The 16,768-nt window shown below is 38.0% G+C and overlaps 2 protein-coding genes across 2 annotated transcripts in view; one reads left to right on the plus strand and one right to left on the minus strand.

Annotated features, from left to right (window-relative positions):
• Nucleotides 1-245: 245 nt before the first annotated feature.
• Nucleotides 246-7,217, minus strand: GPR65 (G protein-coupled receptor 65). The gene is made up of 2 exons (XM_036882365.2): nucleotides 7,149-7,217; nucleotides 246-2,210 (listed from the first exon to the last, which is right to left on the minus strand). The coding sequence occupies exon 2, from the start codon at nucleotides 1,778-1,780 to the stop codon at nucleotides 755-757; it is 1,026 nt and encodes a 341-aa protein (XP_036738260.1). The 5' UTR covers nucleotides 1,781-2,210; nucleotides 7,149-7,217; the 3' UTR covers nucleotides 246-754.
• Nucleotides 7,218-12,062: 4,845 nt separating this feature from the next.
• The window catches only part of GALC (galactosylceramidase), an 82,919-nt gene continuing 78,213 nt past the window's right edge, over nucleotides 12,063-16,768 (plus strand). Inside the window, exon 1 of the mRNA XM_036882102.2 lies at nucleotides 12,063-12,143. Within this exon, the coding sequence (XP_036737997.2) occupies nucleotides 12,063-12,143 (81 nt within the window). The remainder of the gene's footprint in view (nucleotides 12,144-16,768) is intronic.

A 16,768-nucleotide genomic window follows, 5' to 3' on the forward strand; every position in this document is an offset into this window, starting at 1 on the left:
TTTTGTCTAGACATTAACCTTCTGATAATTTCAACTGTGTTGTACTCAACTATAAATTTAAAAACTCAAAATGAAACAAAAATACTATGATTTGAAAAAAAATGAAGGTTTTTGAAAAACCTTTTACAAAGCTCACGTGCTTCATATCATGGAAGAGATATTCAAAATCTCATTTGGAGCCTGTTTATTTTTACTTTATAAAGAGGTCTAACAAGCTCATGTTTTCCAAACTGATGTAAACTTCATTAGGCCATTTCTTTTGTAACTCAAATATTTAACACAAAACCTAGTATGTAGAGTGGGCTCAATAAATATTTGTTAACTAATGAGAAGATTAGAAACAGTATTATTTGGTAAGGTGGTGGGAGATAGGCACAGACAGTTGGGGGAAATGATAGCTGACAGCTTGAAATGCATAGAAAAAGTGAGAAAAATCATGGACACCAGATATACACATAAATCATAAAAATCATGCATCTTACTAACCTCTGAGGGATGATGGCACAGATACAAATGCAATCAACAATAATGATCCCGAATCATTAGGAAAATATTAAATTTTGTTTAATCATCATTTAGTAAAAGTCAGGGATCTATACAATGTACCTTAAAAATATTTTTTAAAAATTTCCATATGAGAGTATTAAAATTTTCACTCATTTGGACAACTTAGTCCCCTCCCTTGCTGGATTTCTTTTTCAAAATGTAATCTTGACGGTATAATATTGTGTACCTTAAGGAAAATCCCCTGGTTCTATTCCAGGATGTCTAATTCGACAGTATCTTTTGTAGACATAGAAAGTATGTTTTTACTTTGCCTTGGTGATTTATATAGCTTCCCAGTACAGAATTTTAATATATTCCACATATCTGATCTTCCTGTCTCAGTTATAAAACAGTACAGAATTGGATCAGCAATACAATTTAAACTTGTTAATGCAACTGTGATTCTATACAGCTTATAAGTCTGCTTCCCAGACTCACTGTGGTCAAACACATGCTCGTCAAAGTTCACATTATGCTCTAAAATGCTGCGAATCAGTAACATCACATGAAAGGGAGTGAAGCACAAGATGAAAGTCAGTGTGATGCTAATAAGTAATTTTATGATTCTCTTCCTTTCACTGTTTTCTGTGGCTTGATTATGTCGCACAGCTTGGTAGACTTTCCCGTTGCAAATCATGATGATGACCAAGGGTAATGCATAGCCTATAAACGTCCTAAACAAGTTGAGCCTGATTTGCCATTTCTCCAAAGGGTATTTGTCATAACATAAAGTAAAATTGGACTTTCTGGCATCACAATATTCTACCGCTGTTTCATCTTCCCACAATATGATAGCATTAGTGATGGTTTCCAATACCCAGATGGATAGGCTGACCATGAATGCAAATCTTCTTGACCTCAGAAAAGAAAACTTCAAAGGGTAGACAACAGCTAAATAGCGATCAACAGCAATGCAGGTGAGGAATGCTGTACTGCTATAAAAGTTCATGTACATGAAGAAAGAGCTCACTTTGCACAAGGCAGGAGAGAAAGTCCAGTTGTCTCTATTCCAAGTATAATCGATCCATATAGGGAGAGTTAATGTATACAGCAGATCTGATAGTGATAAACTGAAGAGGTAAATTCCTAGTTCATTTTCTTTCTTTGCTTGCAGGAAAGACACACATAGAGACCCAATATTGGTTGGAACACTGGTTATAACCACAAAGATGTAGACAACTGGGAACAGGTAGTGATCCAGGTCATGCTGTTCTCCGATACATGTGCTGTTCATCTTTTCTTCTGAAGGTGCATTTGTTCTTACAAGGTAAATAGCAAAGTAAATCTTGTCTTGTTGTAGTTTGTTTTCAACATCTCATGTGCTTTTACTAGGATGTATTCAATTTTTCTTTGCTTTCAAAAGTTCCGATTAATTCATTGATGCTTTTCAAGGGTGGGTGTAGATCAATTTTCACAGATGTCAATGGTGGAAGTCAGAATCCAGGCTCCTGGCAGTTAGCTGAAGTGGTCAGTTGATATTGATCAGCAGAAGTCAATGTGCTTATTATCACAGAATGCTGATGAGAAATTTTCAAGGATCAACTTTCATATAGTGTTTTCCCAATTTGTTTTTCTTCACGAAATTCAGAGGAGACTGGTGCGAACATGAGTATAGAAAGCTTTATTTTCACAGAGATTGACATCTTTTAAAAATGCCTTTGTTTCTGTAATGAAAGATGAACTAGAACAGTTTAGATTTTTAAAAGATACACCATGATTTTGAAGCAATCTTCTTTTGTTTCATTTATTGAAGATACCACTATGCATTAAATTACAATGAAAGTGTTTAAAATGGGAAATTATCTAATTGATTTCCATAAGTGAAATCAAGCTGATAATTTTTACCTATTTCAAATATGAGATATCCTAGGGATGCTAAAGTAGAGGGAATTATATTTCTCATTGGATATGATCCCAGACACAAAGCTAAGGTTAAAAAGTCATTTTAGACACTAATAAAAAAGTAAATTCGATTGTTTGTAATCAGCAAAAGATTTTGAGTACATGAAAAACTGCGGTTATATGATTATATTAAATCTCATGTACAATCTAGGTGTAAGGCAGTTTCAGAGTCAGCTTATTAGCCAAGAAAATGTCATCAGAAGAAATATGATAAGGTTCAGTATTTTAAAATATAGCAGCTTGCTGAATCTTCATAAATAATTAGGCAATACTACCTGTTGTTTTTTCTTTGCTTCCTTTGTGGGCTAACTCACTTAACCTTTCTCACTCTTTTGTGAAAGAGGGCAGCGTGTTGTCAATTCTGGGTAAAATCTTCCTTTGTGGGCTGACTCACTTAACCTTTCTCACTCTTTTGTGAAAGAGGGCAGCATGTTGTCAGTTCTGGTGATCATCATTTTCCACCTTAATGCCTGATTGTTTATTGGGTCAGTTTCTTTTTAAAGGTCTGATGTAGATTTGCACAGGAATAGAGAATCTATCGTTTTCTGTATGCTGAAGTAGAGAAGTACTCTTGCCTATATCCCTCTGCTAACAAGGCCTGGTAGAGCTTTGAATGGTTTATCTGCTGGGGGGTTGTCACAGAAAGCTTCATAGAGCCACTCTGCAGGGGAAGATCTGCCTTCTTCCTGTGTGTTGTGGGTCTAGCGGCCATCAGACCCACCCTGTCAGTGTGGTTGAGCCCAGAACACAGGAGACCTGCCACCACAGAGCACAGGCATTCTGCCAGTAGGGCAGACCTTATCCTGAGTACATATTATATTCACTCTTAACAAAAAGGAGAACTATAATTCTTGAAATCTTCTAGTTTTATCACACCTAAAAATGTGAACAAAATGTGAAGAACAGCCTTTCAAATCATTAAGTGAACCTTCCAGAGAGGAAAAAAATCAAGTGGTTGCTGAGATCAGGGTGTTTAGTGAAAGGCGCAGCTCTGCATGTCTTGGAGGCATGTGGATCTGGAGGAGTTAACCAGATTCTCTGAAACTAGGGACAGAGTGGGGCCCTGCAGGTGGGAAGTGGTCTCGACTATCCCACACATGTCAGCATCTGGGGACCCTTGCCATTAGGCAAAGGGTTAATTAGAAAATAAACAAAATAAAATAACAAGCTTTACAGATATCTGCAGGCAGCAGGGCAAGTTGTCAAGTTCCCTGTCTGAGCTTTGTTTCTGTGACGAGCTCTTAACAAAAAAAACCCATAAACCCTGAGTACTCATGGCCTGTGGTTGGTCCTCGCCTGGGACTGGGGTCTAAGTCTACACTATTAGCTGGGTCTTGAAAAATTCAGACCAACAATGAATTCACACTGTATCTATGCGCTCAACTTCATTAGTCATCAGGCAAATACAAACCAAAACCATAATGAGATACACCTACACACCCACCAGAATAAACAGAATGAAAAAGACAAAAAATATCACATGTTGGCGAGGATGTAGCACAATGGAACTTATCTACCATTGGTCGGAAAACTATTTGGTAAGTATGCATACCATATGGTTCGGCAACTCCACTGCTAGGTCTACTCTCAAAAGAAATACATACATATGTTAACCAAAAGACATGCGGTAGAATTTGAGTATTCACACTTAGACTATTTGTAATAGTCCTCCAACCCGAATGCCCACTAACAGTAGACTAGATAAATAATGGTATTAACACAATTGAAATCTATACATCAATGGACATGAACAAATTATTGCTACATGCAGTAACTCAGTTGAAGCTCAAAAGCACAATGCATTGAGACAGAAGAAGGCAGGCACAAAAGAGTATTTACTATCTGATTAAAAACCAGGTTAAAAAGTTAATCTATGCTGTCAGAAATCAGGGTAGTGGTCCATTCATTGAAGGCTTTCTATGTACTGGGCACCATATTTAATGGCATGTATATTCATTATAATTTCTGTCTCACCACAACTCTGTGCTGTTTATTATAACCTTATGTCACCAATGAAGAACTGAGCCACATACTAAGTAATAAACCCCAAATCAACTACCTAATCTTTCAAATTTACAACCCCAGGTTGTAGTACCAAAGCCTTAAGTATTTTTGTCTTCTGCCTTTTGTACAAGAAATATGAGGTATTTTTGTAATAGTGCAGATTCACTCTGTTGAGAGGGAAGAGAATATTTTCTTTCCAGCTAAATAGTATAGTACCAGCAGATTAGCACAAGTCTCTACCTATAATATCAGTTATAATTAAAGAAAATGACCTGGAAATAATCATTTCTGCAAAGCAGATATAAAATAACCCCACATTATCTAGAAGATGTCATTCTTTTGTTCTCTGTTAGAGTACATGGGCTTCAAATAGACTTGTAAATAACATCACCTCACATCATGTCCTCACACTCAGGGACAATGTGTTGTTAGGTCGCCATATGTCTGTCAACATCTTTGAAAGGTTAAAAGTGTTTCTTTTCAGTAAATTATAGTGGATAATGTAACGGTTTTACTTAGGCTTTTATTTTTCCTGCACTCGATTTTAGAAATACATGGCTAAGATGAGAGAGTATCCTGCTATCACACTAACAGAAAACTGTCTCCCAGATCTTAGAGTCATGAGTCTGAATTTTGAAGAGTCTATTGTTCAGTTCACGAATCCTCTGTGAATTGTTTTAAAGTTGAAATTAGTCTTTCATCACTCATAGTAATGAAGAAAATGTGAATAAGATGATATATATATATATATATATGTACATATATATATATATATATATATATATATATAATGACAATTAGGAACAACCACTGTGAATTTCTCTTCCTTCTCAACAAAAAGTCACTCTGCATTGTTGCAAACAAACATGGGGAATGTAATTATTAAATATTTAATTGTTATTAAAAAATAAAAGAGGAATCAGATAGCTGTTACCTAGGAGGAAGAGCCAGGTAACGACTGGAAGAGGATTATGCTGATTACTTCAATCAAATTTTGAGAAAATTATTTTTAGGACCAGTGTAGAGAAATTTGTATATTTAAAATTTTGATTTTTACCAAATGCCAGAAGTAGATAATCCACAGTATATTAATTACTTCTGAGAATTTGGTAATGTTCTGTTTCTTGCTGTGAGTATTGGTTCCCTGACTAAGTTCAGTTTGCCAAAAGTTATAAAGCGGTACACTGAGGATATGTGCGTTTTTCTGCATATGTTATATTGTGATTAAAAGTTAAAAAGTGAAATCAAAAGGCCCTATTGAGATGAGATATAGAGAATCTTGACAGTCAACATCTGTAGTACCTACAGATTGAGCATAATGTGCCTTCTTAAGAAATATTTTACTTCTTTCCTCACATATAAAAAGTCATTTACAGAAGAAAAATAAAACAAACAGTAAATAGTGTAAATACAAGCATGCCCTGTTTATTACATTTCACTTTATTGTGCTTCACAGGTTTATATTTTTTACAAATGGAAGGTTTCTGGCAACCCTGAATCAAACAAGTCTATGAGCACCATTTTTTGAATAGCATGTGTTCACTCTGTGTGGCCATCTGTGTTTTCTTACTTCTCTGTTTCAGTTTTTCCTGGTGTAAGTTAACATCTGGGTCATGGAACTGTTGTGAGGATTAAATGAGATGAAGCAAAGTACCTAGCTCACGGCACATGGTAAGCCTTCACTATATGTTAGTGGATATTACTGTTTTAATGGCAACACTGTGTCCTTTGTGCTGTCGCCTACATTTCCTGAAAGGTGGTCATCTTTGGCCATCTACCTCGAGCACAGCAGAGAAGCTGGAGGCACTCACGGTATAATTTGTACAGGAACATGTCACATATGATACCAGGCTCAGCAGATAATAGGTGTTCACTTCATTTGTATGAATCTGAGATTTTAATGGAATATGTAATTCTTATTATTCATACATCTTTTCAGAGATTATTTTGACTACTTTAATCAAATCTTGAAAATACTATTGTGAGAACCAGTGCTGAAAAATGTGCATGTTTTTAATTTTGATTTTAATTTTTACCACATGACAAAAGAAGATAATCCACAGCATATTAAAATACATCTATTCTTAACTAGCTCCTAAAATAGTAGAAGTCTCTGATGACAAAGATCAAAAGATCGGTTTTCCTACAGTGTTACAAGAAATGTTCAACTTCATTTATCAGTTGAATAGCTACTTATTAAGACTCTACCATGTGGCAAACAATATGAAAGACACTTATTAAGAATTACTTATTAATACTGGAAATATCATTTCTAAAATTCACATTATTTCTGATGCTATAAAAAGTAGCGCTTAGACCATGTATGAGGAAATAGTGCCAGATAGCGTGATGGCCAAAAGATGGTAGATTTCTTCCTAAACACTTCAGTTTGCCAAGGTACTATTTCCTGAAGAGGAAATAGAGCATGAACATTCCTCTTTTGTATATTGATAATTTTACCTATTTCTAAATGTAAATTTTGACATCCTCTTACCACTGTTGAATGAAAAGGAAACCACGTGTCATCCTCATTTCTCTTTCTCTTATAATGCTTTGATTTATATGCATTTATACATTATTTTAAATATCACATTTATCACATTACACGTATTAAATTACATAAAATGTTGCAAACATTACAATCAAGCCAAAGTATGTTATCTACTTAAAAATTTATTTTTTAATCTTTTACTTACCCATGTTTCTTGGGGTGATGATTTTGTCAGCTGAGGAGCCAGATAAATACGCTTGCAACAAGATGAGAAACCAACACTGTGGAGGGGACAGGAAACTGCACTCATATTTCATCATAAACCAATGAGGAAGTGGCATCTCAATGAGAAGGATGTACATTATCTAATTTTGAGCAAAAGAAGTCTCCTAAATAGTTTTAATGTTTTTATCATTTACTGTAGTATTTAACTCACTTTTCTCTTTGCATTGTAATCACAGTTGTATAGTGATATTTCATGTGCTTTATTTAATAGAATATGTACTGAAATTTCATTTATTCATTTGCCCACTTACACAATCACTTACTCCATCAATACATTTACCTATTATACTCTTAGGGCATTGTGCTGGGACATGAATAGGACCTGGCTATATCCCATAAGGAGCTTATCACCTAGTGAAGGAGGATGAAATGTTCAATAATAACCATGCTACAATAGCAAAAATGGATAAGTACTCCAAGAAAGGTACAAAAAAGAGAGGATGAGTCATTGGATGTATGAGGTAGAGAGGGCGTTGTAGATGGATTCAGGGTGGATTCAGGGTCATCGACTTCCTAGAAGGAAAACAGCAAAGGGAGAATGAGGGTTGGGTATATAATCAGCATGTTTCCTTGCTTAATGGCAGTGACGGTGGGGTTAACATAGTCAACTTTGTAAAGTCATTTTTTTGTTGTTTTAGGGGACCAAGGGGATTAGTTACATAGTATTTTGCTGTAAAATCATTTTCTCCTTTGATTCTCCTCTTGGGATAGAGGACAGAGATTGCTAAAACTGTTGAACAAACTGGCTTAGGCAAATCAATAATTTTATGAAACTTGAAAATTTATTTGAGAAAGACATGACATAATCTAGACTTTTAATCTTGGGGTTAGTCAGGATATAACAGTGTGAAAAACTGGTAGGATTGGAGGCATTTTAAAATGGAGCTGGAGTGGCCACTGTGAGAAGCTGCCTTAGTCGCCTGTGTTTGAACCGGGCCAAAACTTTTGGACTGTGCAAAACAGCAATTGTTTTGAGCAATTGTTTGAGAAGTCAGCAGGAGTATGGGCATCCTGATTATGAGTCTGACAGACATGCATTTTCGGAGGATAGAATCAGTGGTCTGTCAACATAACACTCAGAGTAGCTTTGCTTGTTAAAACACCCACAGAAAACTCTTTTTCTTTTCTTAATGCATGTAATTATCCCCCAGCCCTGTCTCTTCCTCCTTACAAACCTCTTGCTTTCACTGTACATGTGGGACACTATTTAGGTATGGGCCTGAATCTGTACTCCCCAGATTGCAATTTTAAGACCCTAACTAAAAAGCCTTTTTCTTTTTCATTCTCACCTCCTTTTCTCATCGATACAATTTCTTTGTTGAACGCAACAGGTTTTCTATACTTCCTTTGTAGGTCTTGCATAGAGAATAATAAAAGTGATAACTTACATTTATAAAGTACATGAGAGTTTACAAAGTAATTTAGCATACAGTCACTTACAAATTCATAATACTGATATTTTTACTGAAACCATGAAAAATGTAAGTCTAACATGGAAAATTAATAATAAAACCCTTAAGCCTTTATAAAAATGAAAGTAATGATTTCAGTTTACTCATGACTCTAATCCAAAATTCTCATTTCTGCTTAGTTTTGTACATCCAGTTATCTGTGGCTTCTTTACATGGCTATTTCAAGGCTCTCACAATCTCTTATTTTACCGAAATAGACTAAACTTCTGCTATTAGGGAAAGTATATTTTCATATCTATATCAAATATTTATGTATTTTGCTCTTTAAAAACAAAAAAAGGATGTAGTTAAAAAAAAATAAACAAAAACTTTCACTTCTGATTAAACAGAAAAACCATAGCTGTACTCTGCTAAAACCTTGCCTGTTCTACACAGTAAGATATTGAACAACTTTTAGTAAATTTGCTTCTTTTTTAGTCCAGAATATGTGGTAATACTGTATTTCCAACACGGGGCTATCTAAGGATGGATTGGAAATGTCAAACCATTGAGTCTGTGACATTTCACAGCCTCCAAGATGGAAAAAACTCATTAGCAAGTTATTCAGAACACTGCCCTGAGGCGGTTGATGTGTCACTTATCCGGTCTTCTGAGGCCACCAAATGGACAGCCAACACTGGTCAGTGGCAGGACATTTGGGCCACCTCTGGGGAAAAGGGGAAGAGAGTGTGGTTCTGCCCAGTTCCAACTTCTCCATGGGGCAGGCAGTGTCTGGGCCTAATCTGCTGATGAAGGGTCCTTTGTGAGACCACATTGTCCTTTTGGTGTGATTTCACTAGTTAAAGCAGAAACCAAACAGGGCAGGGTATGTTCTGAAATACTGATAGAGTTCCCCACATTTCATTTTACCCCATCCCCATGCCACACACTCAGCCGTTTTGCATTTATTGCCTCGGAGAAGGGAGTCTTGGCAGAAAGGTCAGAGATGGGGGTGGAGGGAGAAGACAACCTTAAATTTGGAGTTTCAAAAGCTTGAGTCAGCTCAGAACACAAAGACCTGAGGCACAGACAACAACAGTCTTAGGAGAATACCTGTTGAAATAAATGAAAACTTCCTGTCACCAAGAACAGAAAAGGTTTTTTCTGCCTGGTGGAGGTTGAGCTTAGGTTGTAAGAAAGGAAGTCTGGAGAGCTCAGATGTGGTGGTCTGAGATGGAACTCTGCCTTCTGACTGCCTCTGCAGAAAACCCTGAGGTGGGGGTGGAGTAACAGTTACCCCAGTGAGTTGCACCGGCTGGGAAGGAGAGTGGACTGTGAAGTCCAGGTAGGTGGCAAGACTCATGAGTGCAGCTGTGACAGGCAAGTTCCCCGTGCTCAGCATAGTCCAGGTGGAGCAGAATGATTTCTTGAAGGTCTTGGGGGGCACACAGAAATGATGGAAGGTCTCAGCCTACCTCCAGGTGCTGCCAGTGGTCCAGGGTGTCACAGAAGTGGCTCTGCACTATTGATGAAGGACAACTCAGGTTTCTGACTCCTAGAGACCAGAAGGGAATGAGGGCATCTCAGGAGAGGTCAGTATTGATGCAGGGGCATCTCTGAGAACCAGGGGTTGAGCTCCTGACCTCCAGCTTTGGCAACATGCAAACTCCCTGATCTTAGATGGTGTTATGGGCTGAATTGCGTCTCCCCACCTGTCTGCCAAAATTCATATGTAGAAGTCCTAACCCCTAGTACTTCAGAATATGATTATATTTGAAATGTGGTCTTTACAGAGGTGGTTAAGTTAAAATGGAACTGTTAGCATGGGCCCTAATGCAATCTGACCAGCATCCTTATCAGAAGAGGAGAGTTGGACACACACACAGACACAGGGATGCACATGCACCCAGAAAAGCCCATGTGAGGACATGGAAAGAACGCAGCCACCTGCAATCAAAGGAGAACTGCAGAAGAAACTAAACCTACTAACACCTCGACCTTGGATTTTCCAGCCTCCAGGACTGTGAGAAAATTAATTTCTGTTGGCTAAGTCCTCCAGTCTGTGGCATTTTGTTATGGCAGCCCTAGCACACCAACACAGGTGGAGCCCAGAGGAAGAAGAGATTGAACCCTGAATTGCCCATGACCTTGACAGAATGGTGGATTGAAACAGAGTTTTAGTTGAGTAACAGAAAGACAAACAATGTTCTGTATCTTGCATCTGTGGTTATGGCCTGAGATGAGAAACCACAGCATTAAGATCACACATTTGGTCCAAGGTGTGTAATTCAACAAACATTTGTTAAGCTCTTGAATGCGACTACTGAGCAAAATATTTTTCTCAATACTTGGCAAGAGACCTAAAATGCAATTATTAGAAAATCTTTCTTTTGGTTCTTGAAAGCTTTACCTTCAGGTTTCCTTTCTAGAGATGCAAATATTCCTGGGAGGGGTAGGGTATATTCCCAGGCAAAACCTTAGCTGGCTGCTACAGATGGTGAAGGTTGCCAGAATCCATTCACATGAGTGGTTCTTCAAGTGGTCCTTAAGATTAGCAGCATTAATGTCATCTGGGAATGATTGACAACTATAATTCTGGACTCAGCCCAGGCTCAGTGAGTCAGAGGCTCTGGGGCTGGGGTCCAGTGATGTGTGTTAAAACAAGCCCTCCAAGTACTCGGATGTTCCAAACTTGAGAAGGATGGTTGGCGTTGGTGCTGAGAAAGGGAAAGAGCTTAGAAGCACTTTCTATTCAAATTCTTGCCTACTTTGGTCACTTTAACCCTAGAGACCCCTCATCAGTAATTAAATTCCACTCTGCATTAGTGTACTGTTAGTTCATTTGGTTCCACCTTTTAAAAAACATGAACTAAATACAGATTCTCATTTCATACTTGCAAATGTTTTTGACTTGAAGGTTAAGTGAGAACATGCTTAAGTATAGTAAAAGTTAAAATGGAAATATGTTTTCAAACCTAAGACTAGAGTTTTTAATATTCTAAACAGCTTTTTAGAAGATCGAATGCATATTTCTTGATGTCTGTTAAGTTACACAAATACATTTTAATGCCCTTCTTGCACCTATGTATTGAAATAACTTAATCAAATGTTAAGAAGGATATTAACTCCAAATAGTTTCCTCTTTTGCATTGTAGGTGTGCAGAACTGCTGATCAGCTTGATTTTTGAAGTCAGGATAGTAAATTAAGTCCTTAAGGAAGTGTCTGCTCTGTTGAATTTGCTTATGGTAGGGATAGTTCAGAGTTAACAATTTAAGATTGAAGATCCAAAAAAGTGTCTCATGAATACAAATGCAACCAAGACATGCAGTAAAATTTAAGTCAAGGGACAGGGCAAAGAAGAAGTACAGATGACTGGCAAAAAAATTGAGTCAGCTGAGGCAGTGGGGCCAGGGACAGATGGGAAGGAGGATCTGTAGCCAGCATGACTGGTGTGGGTTTTGCGGCACTCGGGCTGGTGAAGGCAGGTTCTGCTAACCCTGTGGGTAGCATCAAAATTCACACAGTGGGCATAGCAGAGATGATAGTGAAACTCCAAGAGTGATAGGAAAACCTGCAATTTTATAGGAAATATTCTGAGAGTCTCTAGTCTCCGCAGTGCTTTTTTAGAGGATGCTAAAATACTTAACCAAAAGTACAGTAATGGAGTAAATTTTTATGGTGTGTTATAATACCTATTCTTTAAATAAATCCACCAGGTATTAGTTACTACAGTACTTAATACTACGTCATATGAGTAGGTTAATGTAACATGGGTAAGTGTGGTGACTTGAAAATATGTTCACAAATTCTTTGATGCTCTTCCTTTTGAGGCAAAGCCTCTTTCCCTCTGCTTGAGTGTGGGCTAGACTTAGTGACTCACTTCTAGTGAAGAGAATAAAGCAGAAGTGACTGTGTGCTATTTTGGAGACTAGGTCAGACCTCTCCCATGACTTCTCCCCTCTCTCTGATCACTTGGTCTGAGGGAAGCCAGCTGCCATGTTGTGAGAAAACTCCTACATGGCGAGCATCTGAGGGAGCCCACAGTATGTGAGTGAGACGTTCTGAAAGTGAATCTTCAGGCTTTCTGACGACAGTTCCTTCTAACATACTTACTGCAACCCCAAGAGAGATCCAGAGTTAGAAGCACCCCATGAAGGTGCTACTGAATTCATGACCCACAGAAATGGGCAGATTCTAAAGATCTGTTGCTTTAAGCTACTCAATTTTGGATACCTTGTTACATAGCAACAGATAACTAATTCAGTTACATATAGTGTTGAGTCACTGTAAATGTGACATGGAGAATAGGGGCCCGTAGTCCCATGCAAGAGGAAATCATGAACTCTGGGTTAATTCAGGCAATATTCAAGAAATATTCCTTTATTCAATATTCAAGAAATTTTCTTTCTTTTATAACCAAAATATGCTGTTAACTCTCTGGGTTTATGGTATGTTCTTAATCACTTTTTAAAAAGTTTCCAATAATTATGATTACTTCTGCTGATTAGAAAACTGTTTTCTGTAAAAAAAATAAATTTCAATTCCATGGGTTGGACATGCAAGCAGTTATAGACACAGTGGAATTTTGGCAGCAGGTTAAAGACATATTATTTTGAACTTGGGGTTAAACATTCTTATAGTGAATCTTTATTTTGTATTATGTCATTCATTCCACAAAATTTGTCAACAGACATTAGGTATTTATTATGAACAAACACTGTGCTACAGGGTAACATTGTGCCACTGTAATAGAAATTATAATGAATCAGACATGAGGCTTAACTTTTGTCCAACCTTAGAGTCTTGTAAAGAAGATACATGAGAGATTAGAGAGAGGGAAGATTAAGCATATAAATCAAGAAAAACTTAATAAGGAGGTAGCATTGAGATGTATCTTAAAGAAAGAGAATACTTTATACATTTAGTTATGGAAGAAAGGATATTTCCAGATCATGAGAGAAGCATGAGGTAAACCATGGAAGACAGCACCTGTCAGGTGTCTACAGAGAGAAACAAATGGTTGCTTTTAATGCACAGTCTATAAAAAGAAATGGAGAACTATTTTTCCCCATTTCCAGTTCTGAGTATTCACACACAGTTGTGAGCTCCCAAAACATACAGTGGTTATGTTGTTTATGCAACAGATTTCCCCTTGGACACCAAAGTACACTGTAGCTCTTGAGGGGAAGGGCGTTCCTGGCTGAGGGCAAATCACATGTGAAATTGTGGAAACTGAAAGGGGTCAAGGGAAAGAGCAGGTTGGGAGAAAGGCTTTTCATTGCTCACAGCTTGCTCGAATTTGCTGAGTAGGCCTGGCTCTGTCCATCTCTTCTGGCCGCTGCTCTCTCTCTGCTGCCTTGGTATGGTCTCCACTTCCCATCCACCCCTTCCAGGAAGAGCTCCACTGTGGGTCATTGGTGACTGAAAGATGCCAGACCAATTACATACCAGGAATGGACAGAAGAAGAGAATGGCCATTTCTCCACTCCTTGCCCCAGAGACTGGGGGAGGCTGCAGCAATAAATACCTATTGATATGTAAATGGACTAAGGCCAGGTAGAAGATTCTGGAAATTCTGCAATTTACCCAACAGATACATTTTTTGAAAACAATTCTAAATTTTCCTGATGACTTTTATTATAAATTTATTGATTGGGGATCAACCATATACTCAATAGTGTGCTATTATTGAGGATTCTGAATTCTTCTGCTGGTAGCCATGCAGAAATAGGTACTGACAATTCAAAGAAGAGCATTCATGGGTGAAACATAGGAGGGTAGGAAAACTTCCTGGAGTTCCTTTATCTGAGCAGTAACAATCATCAGCAGAAGAGCTATAGGTGGTGAAAGCTGTGCTTACAACAGGGAAAGGCAGATACAGAGGCCGATAACTCTTTGCAATGATCACCTCCATGCTGGACTGTAATTTGGTGTATTAGTCAGGTTCTTTGTTGCAGGTAATAGCACCATCTGTGACTAACTTGAGCAGGAAATGGATGGCTTAGAAAGAGATCAGGAGGTGGCACAAAATTGCTGCTGAGGCTGCAGAAGCCGGCTGGTGAAATGGGCTGGAGTCAAAGGACCAGGAAGACAGCAGAGGTCACCCTACCTGAGCAGTAGGCTAGGATGGCACTTCTGACCCCACTGCTCTGGGCACTTGAGGCCCCTCTGATAGAGCCTTTCTGCGGCTGCCTCCTCTGGACTCTGACGTGACTCCAGCGTTTTTTCTTATAACCAAAATATGCAGTTATATTCTCAGCAGCACCATAGTCTTCCAAGATCGAAGTTGCAGGTTGAGGGAGCCCTGGTCACCTCCAGAGCTGGTGCTGCTGGGGGCGGGAAGAGCATCAGGCTCCTTCACCCTTGAAGGAGGTGGAATCTGCCTCCCAAGACTCACACCATGGGTAATCCGCCACGTGGGATGATTGCAGACAACAAAAATGGGATAAAAACATTCAGACCAGTACAAAGACAGGAATAATCCTTTTCCCCAGTTTGATGTAAAATAATGTTTTAATGCTCTTCCATGGTGGTCCCACAGTCAAGGAGGGCCATGCAAGCTATGGAGGACCTGAATCAGCCAGGACAACTCCTGCTGTTCTGTGACAAAGCCATACAGCCATTGCTGCCTGTGTGAGCAAGACTGAATAGCTCCTCACCTATGGGTGAGAAGAGAAACTGCCTGGAATTTTCAAAGACACACTGAACAGGAACCTGGTTCTCGCATCCTTGATAGAATTCTGTAGGAGAATTAGTAACAATTCTAAACTTCGTCTCCTCACACGAAGATAGCATCGGAATGTGCATTGTCTGTTCTTTTAACAAGCTAACCAAATGTATCCTTGACACGCTGCTCTGATATGTTGATCAATGTATCCCTTGTTATAAAAAGGCATATAAACTGTTTTTGGACAAAGGGCTGGCAGAACAGTCTGATCAGAACTCTTTCTCTGATTAACTGTTTTTGGGCCATGGTCCTAAGTAAGGCTCTGAATAAACTCTTTCTTAATATAATAGCTGTGCTTATTTCTGTCAACACTGGGATTATCTTAGCTTTGTGGAGAGCAATAAACTCAAAAGTTACACCAAAGTTAAATTTGTATGTCATTTCTGTTATTATTAATGTAATAAACACTTCTATAGCATGTAGTATGTGTTGGTTACTCTTCTAAGTGCTATATAAGTATTAAGTCAGTGAACCTTCATATCAATTACTATCATCACCTCTACTTATGGATGGGTAAACTGAAGTCTAAAGAAGTGAAGTAACTTGGCCAAAATCACACAGCTGAGTAGGAGCAAGGAGAGAGTTGAAGCTGGGTCTCCAGGTATGATATTTTAACTACTATACCATATTGCTCCTTGCTTTAACAGTTTTTATCTGTAGTTATACTTAAGGCAGTGTTTAGTAAGCAATATATAAATTATTTCATTGTGGATTCTGTCTGCTGAACTTCTTAAAATTGTCTTTATATAAAGGCCTGAATTAACAGAACTGGTGCTCATGATTTAGAAGTCACTGAACAGGGTGATACAATTAATAATTGCAGTCAAGCAACTTATGTCCAAGTTGAAAAGATCAGATGAACAACAGATGCTACAAGATAGTTCAGGAAGAGAAAATAGTGTATATTCTTTTATGTCCCAGGGGACTCTTACTTTAAAGAATGTTTCCAACTTCTTTTGTAAATAATCCATTTTTCTTATCACCTTATATGAGATTATTCAGCGATTTTTTAAAAGAAACAAATTTTTATTTTGTTGTATTGAGATATTGAGTCCTATTTAGACCCCCCCCAAGTTGCACAGGAATTTACCCATGTTTAGAACTTGGAAGGATTCATTTTCTTTTTACATCTAGAACTTTATCCATTTGGAATTTATATGTGGTGTGAGGTGTAGATCTAAAGTTTGACCTTTTTTCCAAATAGTTTTCTAGTAGTCCCACCACCATTTTTAAAAAGTCCATGTACTTTCCCCAGTGATCCGAGGCACCATCTTCAGGGAATTTTTTTTTAAGTTCAATTCAACTAATACATACTGAGTACCTACCATGGGTTGGACACTGCACTTAGGGAGTAAAAAGAGGAAGAAGACTTGGCCTCTGCCCTTGAATTTCTGAGAGCCTAAGTCAGATTTCTAAAAGTA

The sequence above is a fragment of the Manis pentadactyla genome, chromosome 11, assembly GCF_030020395.1.
Source record: "Manis pentadactyla isolate mManPen7 chromosome 11, mManPen7.hap1, whole genome shotgun sequence".
Classification (NCBI taxonomy): Eukaryota; Metazoa; Chordata; class Mammalia; order Pholidota; family Manidae; genus Manis; species Manis pentadactyla.

Bases quoted from the DNA above. Each gene is read 5' to 3' on its own strand.
- GPR65 (XM_036882365.2), bottom strand. From the start codon at position 1,780: ATGAACAGCACATGTATCGGAGAACAGCATGACCTGGATCACTACCTG.